General features: G+C 35.9%; 2 protein-coding genes and 1 long non-coding RNA gene across 3 annotated transcripts; all 3 read right to left on the minus strand.

The window, feature by feature from the left end:
- Nucleotides 1-220: 220 nt before the first annotated feature.
- Nucleotides 221-2,818, minus strand: sdhaf2 (succinate dehydrogenase complex assembly factor 2). Its single transcript, XM_016548418.1, has 4 exons — nt 2,447-2,818; nt 1,734-1,945; nt 778-887; nt 221-582 (listed from the first exon to the last, which is right to left on the minus strand). Exons 1-4 carry the CDS (start codon nt 2,471-2,473, stop codon nt 455-457), a joined length of 477 nt encoding a protein of 158 aa, XP_016403904.1. The 5' UTR covers nt 2,474-2,818; the 3' UTR covers nt 221-454.
- A 1,058-nt stretch (nt 2,819-3,876) lies between these two features.
- On the minus strand, nt 3,877-5,026 carry polr2l (RNA polymerase II, I and III subunit L). The gene is made up of 3 exons (XM_016548419.1): nt 4,927-5,026; nt 4,247-4,358; nt 3,877-4,160 (listed from the first exon to the last, which is right to left on the minus strand). Exons 2-3 carry the CDS (start codon nt 4,339-4,341, stop codon nt 4,052-4,054), a joined length of 204 nt encoding a protein of 67 aa, XP_016403905.1. The 5' UTR covers nt 4,342-4,358; nt 4,927-5,026; the 3' UTR covers nt 3,877-4,051.
- Nucleotides 5,027-7,095: 2,069 nt separating this feature from the next.
- On the minus strand, nt 7,096-10,604 carry LOC107736995 (uncharacterized). The gene is made up of 2 exons (XR_001639755.1): nt 10,441-10,604; nt 7,096-9,021 (listed from the first exon to the last, which is right to left on the minus strand). It is a non-coding gene; the product is annotated as an uncharacterized LOC107736995 (long non-coding RNA).
- Between the last annotated feature and the right edge of the window lie 1,896 nt (nt 10,605-12,500).

The raw sequence follows: 12,500 nt of genomic DNA on the forward strand, positions 1-12,500 counted from the left end.
ATATATATATATATATATATATATATATATATAGTTTACTGTATATATAATTTATTTAATTTAATTGAAATATTTATATATAAAGTATATAATTGATCATTTTACATTATATATATTTTAATAATTCTATTTAAAATGAATTGTACACACACATATATATAGGCATTTTAAATAAACTTATTTTATACATATGTAGAAAATGTAAGTTTATTTAAAGTATATATTAACATGAATCAAAGGATCAGCTTTTTATGATGACAGTTATTTTATTTATGTGTACATGCAAACTGTCCAATATATGATGTGCGTTTTATAGTCGCTATTGTAATATTTAATCCCAGGCACCTTTAAAATGACTCTGAATAGGTCTCAGGTGTCTGTCCTCTTATATAAGATGTGTTCGTATGAGCTCAGTTCTGCTTCTCTATGACAGTCTCTGGCAGAAGGGCGAGTTTTAACTGCTCTTGTCCAGATATTCCAGATTAGGGGCATCTAGACGCTGCTCCATGTCCTTGTTCTTGGCGAACTCTTTGAGCATGTCCATCACCTCGCTCTGGTACACATCAGGTGTCGGCTGAGCCTCTGATGGGAGGAAGACCGTATTTAGAAACACATTCCTGGTCTTATTGTGTGTGATAAACCAGTGCATGTTATTACAAAGAAAAAAATCAATGGATAAAATCAAGTCAAACTCTTGATTTAGATTTCAACTGAATGCCTGAGCTGTGCACCATTGTTCATCTCTTCTATCTGTTTAGTTTGTCCGTTCATACATACCTGTTGCCCAGTAGTAGATGTCCCAGTCGTTGCTGGGTTCATTGATGAGTCTGTCATACTGCTTTAACTGAGATTCACTCATTGTGTTCAGGTACTGCTTAGCAAAAAGGCTGGTAACAAAAAAAAAGTCACAGTCAGAGTAGTTATATAGTATGTAGTAATAAATATTATGCTTATTTTTGTTTTTAAACTTAAAAAAAAAAGTTAATATGATTAATAATAATAATGGTAGCACTTTACAATAAGGTTCCATTTGTCAACATTAGCTAACTATTAGTTAACATAAACTAACAATGAAAAATAAACGTATTACATTTACTTTAGTATTAATATTCACTAATAGATTATTACAATCAAAAGTTGTATTTGTTAATATTATTTAATAGACATGAACTAATAATGAACAGTTGTATTTTATGAAGTAATCTCAACAAAGATTATTAAATAAATACTGTAACAAATGCTTATTGTTAGTTAATCTATTAACCAATGTTAACAAATGGAACCTTATTGTAAAGTTTTACCATATTAATTCATATGTAACAGTATTATTTTATTTTTTATATTTTATCTTTAAAATCACTGAGATACTGTTAAAATCACATCAGGAGATACTGTTATAGTCTTTATTCATATTTTTATTTAATTGTTATTTTTATATCTTCTGTTTTCGTTTTAATTTTAGTAATTTTGTTTTATTTTTGTAAAGTAGTTTTTGTAATGTGTATATAGTTTGTGTTCATTTTTATTTCCAATTTAGTTATTTTCGTACATCAAGATATACAGTATATATATACACACACACATAGTATTCAGTGTATACAGCTCATTAGAATTCATCCTGAACATACTTAGATACACTTAGACAATATTATATGTTGTTGCCAAGACTAGAATAAGTTTAGCTGTCTGTTGAGTCGGTGGCATTTATCTAGATGTGTTCTTGACCTGCTGACCTCAGAAGGATGCAGTTCTCCAGCATGCCTCTCTTGCGGCTCTCGTACAGGAGTCTCTTTCTCTTGATCGCCAGGGATTCTCCTGTCCTCTCCTGCCACGGAGGCCTAGGGATCTCAATGATGGTTGGTTCTGGAGCATCACCACGGTATCCCCGAGAAATCACTGAGCTGACAGCTGGACGCAGTGATGCCCGGCAAACAGAATGAACCACCTGGAAATGTATAGCTTTAGTTAACTATAATAACCCTGGTTTGTTCATATATATATATATATATATATATATATATAGGTGCATCTCAATAAATTTATATATAAACGTACAAAATTAGGTCTCAAGAGGTGAATAATCTGTAACATTAGATGTTCATAAACAAGTAAAAAATACCTGCTCAGGACATTGTCTTCTAAAAAAAACTAATTATGTAAACTAGTATAAAGAGTGAAATTAGCCTTGTGTATGAATTCAGAGTACAGTTAGCGTAAGCGTCCTCATCTGCCCTTGCTGCTCATTTAAAATAGGACAACAGGATAAAAATCCAGCTAAACAATTTATCCAAACCCCTGCGTTTATTTGGATGTTATACATTAGCTGTATGAAATTAGTATGATGGGCTGCAGAAAGAGGACCTTGTCATCTCACTTCAGACACATGAGGTCAAATGTGATCTTTAAAACTTGTCGCCACATATGAATGCAAAGCAAACAAACGTACCTTTCGTGCGATAGTTGCTGAAAACATGTTATCGTGGAGTGTTTTCGGTGATGTGTGGCTGATCAGGTGTTTGGCTGACAGTTTTTTTTTTAATTATTATTTATTTTGAAGGAGAGTTTATGCAACTGTTTCACAATCAAAGCAAAAACGCCGTGCAGCGGGCGCCATGTTGGTAAGGTCAATATCGTTTTCTTATTTGAATATTATTTGAATGTTGCTTTTAATAGCTCTTTGTTTCTATGTCGTGCAGACATAACGTGTGTGTATTTTAACCTTCGAGTTTGTCCTTGACCTCTAGGCTGACACGCGTAAATTTAATTAAGGTTAAGTCTAATGAAAGCTAGTCTTTGTTTCCCGGGGAATGTATTTCAGTGAGCGCTTGTGCGAGCGGATGGACGTTTTCGGCGCTATATCAATTTTTAAAGGGACAGTGATGCATAATTTCAATAATTACTAATTATGCATAGTAATCCCATACTAATTATCTTTGCTTTACGTTTATTATACGCAAAATAAGCACAAAACCTATTCAATGTCTGAAAATAAACTCGAATTACATTCCAAAGACTAAAACTAGTTTAATGTGTCCCCAAAATACAAATTACAAAGGTCGTAATGACTTAAATCTGGCAAAATATGTTCATCAAAGTTAACAACACACTTTACAACACACGTAGCAGTTATTTTAGTATTATTTTTTATTTATATATTTGGAATTAGCTTTTATCTTAACATTTTGTTGTCATTTTAATACTTTGTTATTTAAATATTACTATTTTGGTCAATAAAATTAATTTGTGATTTAGTTTCATTTTAGTGCTTCAACCTAAACACGTCAGTTACTTGGCAAGGCAAACATTTATAATTTGTATTTACATTTTTTCATCTAATATTTATATTTAGTTTTTAGCTTTATTTGAATTAACAAGAATGTTTTTAATAGTTTTAGTTAATAATGATAACAGTGTGATGGCAAGTGCTTTTATATGAGATTTCTGAGGTAACATGGTAAGATTAAAATCACTTCAATTGCACTAGGTGCAACAGATGTGTCAATATGAATCATTGTTATATAGTAAAAAGTAAAACAAAAAATCTTGTGTTTTACAGAAAAAAAAATGACAGCAGACAAATTTAGAAAATAAGGGTGAATAACAACATTTTGCATTTTTGAGCTAAGGTTGGGGGTATTTTTGCACAAAAAACATGCACATGTAGCCATTGATTACCATTTTAAGTCTGCTACACACACTAACTAAGATTGTAGAGTCACTGAAGTAGATGCCTACGCTGGATTTCCTCAGTGTTTTGATAACACTAGTTGAAGACAGGTGAAGCAAAGAATATATCCAGGTTATACTTGCCCCTCTAAGATATTGTGATATTTAAAAAAAAAAAAAATTAATGAACCACACAACAGATACATTTCAATCTTTATTTAACAAAATGCTAATAAACAAAAATTCAACATAATAAGCTTGCTTCAGATATAGTCTAATGAACCAGCCATTTCCATGCCCGTGCCTGTATCTCTTCCATTAGGATCAAGTCTTTGAAAATATGAGGTTGAGTGGGATGTGCATCTTCAGTTGCACAGAAAGCTCCTCACTTCTCCAGCGGTGCATAATTCAACAGCTTCTCAATGAGATCCACGTGAGCCAGAAGCATCCGGCGACAGCAGTATCTCTTCAAACCCAGAGCGTCAAGAGCATCACTGTGAAAACCAGCAGAGTGAGATTCAGTTTGACACGGGAAAACACGCAGAGAAATCAGACCTAAATGGACATTTCATAAACTCACCCTTCTGTATACTCCGCTTGAAGAAGACCTAAATACGCCTCCCATTTGTTCCCAACAATCTTCCCACAAGTGAAGCAGCGGATGGGGATGATCATGGTGAAGGACGAGAGGCCTGAATCGAAGAAAAAGTACACGTTTATTAACCTGTTTTTGACTAGATTATTCCAGTCATTCATGATTATCAGATAAGGATTTTTAGAAATAATTTCCTAGCGATTGCTGGACTTTTTTTTTTTTTGTACGTCATTTGTGTGTATTTTGTTTATTTGTATGTCAGGTACCAAGCTTTTGAATAAAGATAAGCAATGTTTTTACTATATCAATGAATTAATATAAGTATATATATATATGTATTAGTGTTTAAAAGTGTCTGCGATATGTCTCTCAACAGACAGACAGAGGTTTTACTCTGCAGAGATATGTACATAAATATGCCCTTAGATAGATAGATAGATACATAGATAGATAGATAGATAGATACGAAAACGAGACAAAACTCAGTAATAGTTGTAGAGATATTCATATGATGCCTAGAGATTTACAGTAACACTACATAATAAAATGTGTAATAGAGTCGTTCAGCTCAAGATATGTTCCTTAGTTAAGAATCCATAACTAAACTCTTACTATTAGAGCCGGCTATTATTATGGAAGATGTCAAAAAATGTAAGAAACATTACCAAAACAATCTCGCACGCTACACACGTTCCTCTTGCGCCGCTTACAACAAACGCATTACATCTGCATAATTTCCGCGTTGCGTTTGTCAAATACGCACGGGCGGAAACAAGGTCATGAGAAGACATCCGCGCGCTTCTGAAGTCCGGAGCAACATGAGAACATTGTATGGAAGAAAAATAATGTCATATGTCTTTGAAACAAAAAAGCACTTTGAATAGCACTAACTGAAAAAATTATGCATTGCATTAACAGTGCTTGCATTTTAATGCCTTGTATTTCCAGGGCTTGCATTAGGTCCTGAAATTTAACATAGTTGTCTATTTAAGCGGTGAATATTTCAATTCAAAATATTTCACACACATTTTCATAATTAAAAATTCAATAATTCATATTCACCTTCCAGAATTAACTTCCAAAATATTAAATCTGATTAAAAATACGATGTATAATATTCGACAGGCAAATTTCGGCCGGGAGCTGCAGGAATAGCAGTAGAGCACCGATGCATGATCTCCAGCTGCTGTCAGTCGCTCACCAGCAGGTGGCGCAAGCGGCTGTTGATGAAGACCAAAGCAACAGGTGGATCAAGTCATTCATTCACAAAAACAGATTTGCAGAAATGGAGCAAGCACTAGAACTTTTGATTATCGGGGCCAGTATAAACGTGGAAAAGCTGATTGTGTGCATGTTTAATTCAACATCTTCGCTGTTTCCCTATTATTCTTTATGTATTCATTGTTTTGTATTCTAGTTGTGTATGTATTTTATTGCTATGACTGTATCCCCTGTGAATGTTATATCTTTAAAAAAAAAAAAATCTTAGCTGTTTCCCGTAGCCTACATGTAAGCAGCTTTCTCTACCACAGAGGAGATTATAATGCTATTTTACCCAACGCTGATGTACAGAACTAACATTACATCTGAGGAAGACATATATTGCTTTCGGCTGCTTAGTTTCCTTAACTTGTATCATGGCTTGTGTGACCTGTGCTGTAATACTGGGGTTCCCCTCATACATCACACTCCAGGATTCCCCAACTACACTTAACATGCATTATGCAAGGCATTATTTTTTCAGTTAGTGCTATTCAACATGCTTTTTTTGTTTCAAAGACATATGGCATTATTTTTCTTCCATAACATTCTGTCACACTCCAATAATTAGTGTAAATTAAAGTCACCATATCTCTGTAACAACACAAACTAGTTCATCTAAAATAAAATATGCTATATAAATAAATATTCTCTGTGAGAGCAAAGCCCAAAGCTCGTGGCCAGTGGTGTTCGGACTGGAGTTTGAACCTATATATTGAACCTATATATATTGGCTTTGTTCTAAGCAAAAGGGGTGTCCCGGGGCTCGAAATTCGTAGGGTAGGAGCGGGTAGTGACGCTGGGTGTAACTAAAAAGGTGCCATTGTCCGGTGAGGTCCGGTTGGGGTCTTCCATAACATTCTGTCAAACTCCAATAATTAGTGTAAATTAAAGTCACCATATCTCTGTAACAACACAAATAAAAAATAAAATTGTGTCTTATATTTGTTTGTTTTTTGTAGCTTCTTTTAGCCAGACACTTTCTCCACATCAGCAGTTTTTAAACGATCTGATGAACAATATGTTAAAACCTTCGATGGAAAATTAAAAATAAATAAGCTGTTTAGTGAGAGATATAGGGAGAGACTTATTCTTATATTGTTTTATTGTTTCGTGCTGTTAAAAACTAGCATTGTTGATGGAATATAATAATTTTAAAAAACTAGGGCTAGAATAAAATAATCAGACTCTAAAAAGCAGATCCGGTAATAATGTAAAATTCAGTAAATGCGTTTTTTGTAGGATTGCAGCAAGACTATCAAACACAGCTATAGAAGTCATTTATGTAGGTATGTCCTTTGATGATTGATTTAACCCATTGATGAAGTATTATGCATAACCCCTGACCTTTGTATGTTTTTGTTGTTGTTCTTCCTTTTTCCAGTGATAGATGCATGTCTATATTACCCGATTTACTAATTCCTTGTTAATAGCGACTGTGCTTCATTTAGTAAATAGTTGAAATGAAAAATAGCAAAGACATCTGTCACAAGTATGAAAAAAAACAGGCTTCAAGTATTGAATTCTGTCCAAAAATATCTAGAGAAAAAAAAAACACACTGAGTCTGGGAAAATATGGTTCATTGTCCTTTAATAAGGTCATCAAGTCACAAGGGAGCCATCTTGTTTTAATTCACACGAGGAACAGCAGAAAGACAGCAGGCGAGGTTGTGTGCAAAATAAATACATATGGCAGGAGGAAAGGGGCCACATTAGAGGAACAGGTAAACTTCATTAGAACAAACAAATAAAATCATAATCACTCATCATCATCATCATCATCATCATCACCAAGACAACCACCATGTTGCCGCATCATCATCCACATCGTTACCCTCAGTATCACAACCAATACACAGTCTTCTTTCTTTTAAATACAGAGTTCTATTTGAATTATTGCATTATATACGCACTTTAAAGAAAATGTCATTTTCTGTAACAGTATGTCATGTGACGTGTGAGTCTATATTGTTCGTGTCTGCATGCATTTAGGGATTGTTTCTGTTGTGTGTAGCGCTCATCATAGTGTAACTGCGAAATTGAAGCTGTTGGCCGAGAGCCGTCATAATCTACGTTGCATCTATTTCCATTGGCCCACTTCAGAAAATCGTCAACGTCGTTCAAACAAGAAACTAAGATTTTGAAATGGCACAGATGGTCTACAGTATGCAATTCACAGGCAAGATTATTGAATGACTTGTGTTTGTTCGATGGCTGATGTCAAATACAAAATGAACCCATATAATATTTGAAATAGCTGAGATTCTTTCTTTACATTTCTACACCTTCTCTCAACAATACAGGCCTAACTGTAATAGATGTCAGTGGCTTGATATGTACATATGGATTTGCACAAGCATTTAAGTATGAAACCAATTGCTTTTATTGGTATCAAGATATAAATGGCATTTAATTTCAATAAATGACAGAAAAATTCTGTATTTTTAACCTTGAATCATGCATCTTAACGTTATTGTAGCTGGCAGTTATGGATTTAAGTCCAGCTTGAAAAACGGAAATATTTTTGGATAATTGGTTTAATCTCAACATTGTCGCATGAATGAGGGTGTTTTTGAGCATCAACCAGCAGGCAGAGTGACTAGGATGAAAGTTTTGGTGGAAATGTGCATTGGCTACAACTAAGTTGAATGTTATATGAAAAGTGTTTGGCCTAAATGCATCTCTAGCTTGCTTTAATAGCTGGCAGGAACGTCACCACAAGCACTGAAATTAAAGTACAGCATAAAATTAAGACGCCTAGTGTGTAGAGTGACCATACGTACTCGTTTTCCCGGACATGTCATGGTCAGGATTTCTACATTACTTAAAATGCCCGGGTTTTGACTTTGTTTTCCTGTTGAAGCGGTCTCTATAGTCTTCATACATTGTATCTATGTGAATTTGCAATGCTTTGGCCGTTCTCTGTAGATCCCACCTTCGCGTGTGCGACAATTGGTCGATTATGTACAATGCCTGCATGCTACTTTTCAGTCATTATGAAAATCAAAGCCAAAACCCGGACATTTTTGGCAATTTGGAAATCCTGGCCAGCACATGTTCAGGACAAATAGGACATATGTTCACCCCGCTAGTGACTCCCCACCCCTTTATATAAACTTTAATAGTCTGTGAAGTAATCAACCCCACTGTTTAACAATTAATCTTAGGCCTTGGGTCAGTTTTTCTTGGCTAATAAGATTACGCCCACCAATACAGCTCCAAGGGCGATGACAGCTCCTCCAATCAGGAAAGGCTTCAAATTTTCTAAGGTTTCACAGCTACTTCCTGCGGACTCCGCTGCCCCCTGTTGGTTGGTCGCTCCATCTTCCGCCGGCTTCTCGGGCTCTGCAGGTTCAGCAGAGACGGGGTCTGGTTTTGGCGGTGGGGCTGCCTCCTTCTTCTCTGCTTTGGAGGCAGACTTCGACGCTCCTTTGGCTTTTGCTTCCATGTGGGAATGGGATCAGGGGGTCAAGGAATCCGGCAGGTTTTCCTGGGCTTTCCTTTAGGAATACAAATATAAAGAAAAGGGAGAGATTGAGGTTTTCAATTTCTCCATGTGCACTGTTCAAAAGTTTGGGTCAGTTTTTTTTTTTTTTTTGAAGGAAGTCTCTTTTGCCCAGCAAGGTTGCATTTATTTGATTAAAAATACAGTAAAATTGTGAAATATTATTACAGTTTAAAATAACTGTTTTCTGTTTTAATATATTTTAAAATAGAATTTAATCCTGTGATGCAAAGCTGAATTTTTAGCATCATCACTCCAGTCTTTAGTGTCACATGATCCTTCAGAAATCATTCTGATATACTGATCTGCTGCTCAAGAAACATTTATTATTAGCCATGTTGAAAACAGTTGTTCTGTTTAATATTTTGTGCACCGTGATGTATTTTATTTCCAGGATTTTTTATATTAATAAAAAGATCAAAAGAACAGCAGTTATTTGTAACATTATAAAGGTCTGTACTGTCATTTTTGGTCAATTATAATAATAAAAAAAAAAACACTTACTGACCCCATATGTAAAAATATTAAAAGAATGTTAAAAGAATTAACAAAAATGTAAAAAAAAAAATAAAAATAGATAAAATAAAATAAATACATTAAAAATTACAAAACCTACCATTATAATACTTTCGCATTTTCTCATATGTATTTATTTATTTATTTAATTATAGTTTTTGCTTGACAGCAGTGGACCGAACTAGCATATAAAAAAGAGCTGCTGAAGCAAATTCTCCTTTTGCATTCCACAGAAAAATGCATATGGGTATGGAATGAAAAAAATGTGAATATGTCACAAAAACAGAATTATATCACGTGAAACATTTGAGCCTTTGACCTTGATGTAGCAATGACATTACTGTATATGCAGTGGCCTACTGACTGCTATATGCTATACGCTCACATGCTATATTTGCTTGTATTAGACAGCCACAGGGCAGCATCCATTAGTCGTTGCTTCCTTAAAAAGCATGTGCGTCTTTTATGTGTAGAAGCTTTTTTTAGGGTATGTGGGACAAAAGTGACAAGTAACTCTTAACATCAGTCATGTTCCTTACAGACCTTTTGCACCCACAAAACACAATGAATGATGTTTCTGAAGCATTAAACGTGAACTAGTTCATCTGCAGCATGCAGAAATATCCCTGTGAATCTGCATGAGTCATACAGGACCGGTGGAGGGGAGCACTGTACATTAAAAATAAATAAAATCACACAAAAAAGGACTGAAGCCCCGCAGAACCATGCAGAGAAAGCGTAACCTGGAAAGACGGACTGAAAATGGGTTAATCGAGCATCTGATGGATGTGATTAATGTAGTGATGCAGTTATGATGGCTGCACAGGCCACAGCAGCGCATCACATTCTCTTCCAGTTCTGATGGATGGATGGAAAGATGATGATGGATGGAACGTACCTTCTTTATGTTGCCTTGTAATCCTTGCTCACCTTGTCCTCTTTTCAAAGAAGGATGAAGAGACAGAGGATGAGAAACCAAGAGATCTGCTCTGCAGGAAGGCCTGAATCCGTCCTCAAGGAGAAACAGAATCAAAGGAAATGGAGTTATGGAGGGCACAGCAGCAAGAGCAGGAGGAGGAGGAGAGGAACTGGGCTGTACCACTCCATCAGTGAGAACAGGGGGGCGCAGTGCAGCTGGGGTGCGTGTGCTTTCGTTCAGCTCGAACTGGTGTAATGGTTGTTGCATTGACGTTTTATGTAATTTTACCTTATTGACGTCATTTAGGTGCTACAGTCCACAGCAAACACAGACAGTTACTATCCCGGGGCTATCTCTCTCTCGATCTGTCTGTCTGTCTGTCTGTCTATGATGAAATACTGAGTATATAAATTATCTAACAGTATATGTCGTGTTTATCTATCTAGCTATCTATCTATCTATCTATCTATCTATCTATCTATCTGGAGTAAATACTATGCATATAAATTATCTATCTAACAGTAAATATTGTGTATATAAATTATCTACCTATCGAGTAAATACTGTGCATATAAATAAATTATTTATCTAATATATTATGCATATAAATTATCTATCTATCTATCTATCTATCTATCTAACTAGAGTAAATACTGTATATCAATTATGTATCTAACCATATATATATATATATATATATATATATATGGTTATATACATATATATACATCGGCCTATATATTGTCTATTGTCTATCTATCTATACTATGCAATGAAGTACTTTATAATTGTATGTATTGATTAATTGATTTGTTTCTCATCCATTGGCACTCCCTGCTGCTTACAAAGGCTTAAGAAATTCAGGAAATGACGTCGTTCCACGCCCAGCATACTAATTCGGAGGAGTCTCCTCTGTATTCACTAAGCCCGTCCCAGCAGTGTGCCAGTGGTTCCTAAGCAGCGGAAAAGCGCAGCGCCTCTTACGGCAGTCAACGGATGACGTGAGCTACGCCAGAAGTGCACGCGGGAAACGGGTCGCGGGTCCAGTATGCGCAACTGGAATGGAGAATCGCAACGACGTTGCTTCAATGGAAAAAAGATCGTAGCGAAGATATACAGCAATCAATCTGACTGGGACCTGCTGCTACGGAGGAGGACAGTGCGGGACCTGGACTTACCGCACGATTTTACTACGCGGAGAGGGACTGTCACGGAATAAATGTTTGATCCGTGCGTGCGTGAATATTTCTGCAGTTTGAGGGGAATATGGAGCGGCTTCTGACGCGACGCGCGCTTGGAAAGGCGTGAAAATATTGGTGACGTTACGGAGGAATGTCACTGAAACTGAGGCGATCGGTATGAAATTAAAAAAAAGCCGTTTCTGGACAGCCGCAATTAAACACATCCTCACTCCTTCATGTGTCTGTGTGAATGCAAACGGGACGTCGCATTAACGGGACTGTTGCTTTTCTGAGACCTGTGGCTGGTTCGGAACCGTGATCTGGGTCGGTTCTGCGGTTCGGTGTGTGTGTGTGTTTGCGGAGGATGGGAGATTTAACGGAGTCCATGCAGAAGAAGGTCTCGGGAAGACGCGCTCATACTACAGGTGAGTCTCTGTACTGGCGACCCATATGAAAATTTACCATGATAACCGCAGTTTCCGCCAGAAAAGCGTAACGTTAGTTATTACAGTTATTGCGCTAACGAAAAAAACACAAATGTTTTTGTTTGGATATGGTACATTTATTGCGATTCTTTGAAGCACCTCTGAGTACTTTCAGTACTATGGTATTGTCACCTGTCTGTGATTGTGTACAACACAATAACTATAGCCTAACGTTAGTTATCACAGAATACCGTTAATATTGTTATCGCATTAACGAAAATTACCATGTTTTTTGGGCATATACCTTGGTAGTACTGTGGTATTCTTTGAAGTACTTTGATTATCTAATAGCATGGTATGCGAATATGGTGATCATTCTGTGCAATGTTATATTACTCAAAAAGGTACTATGCTTTACCATTTGATGCCAAAG

Source organism: Sinocyclocheilus rhinocerous, unplaced genomic scaffold (genome assembly GCF_001515625.1).
Source record: "Sinocyclocheilus rhinocerous isolate Xijiao unplaced genomic scaffold, SAMN03320098_v1.1 scaffold433, whole genome shotgun sequence".
Classification (NCBI taxonomy): Eukaryota; Metazoa; Chordata; class Actinopteri; order Cypriniformes; family Cyprinidae; genus Sinocyclocheilus; species Sinocyclocheilus rhinocerous.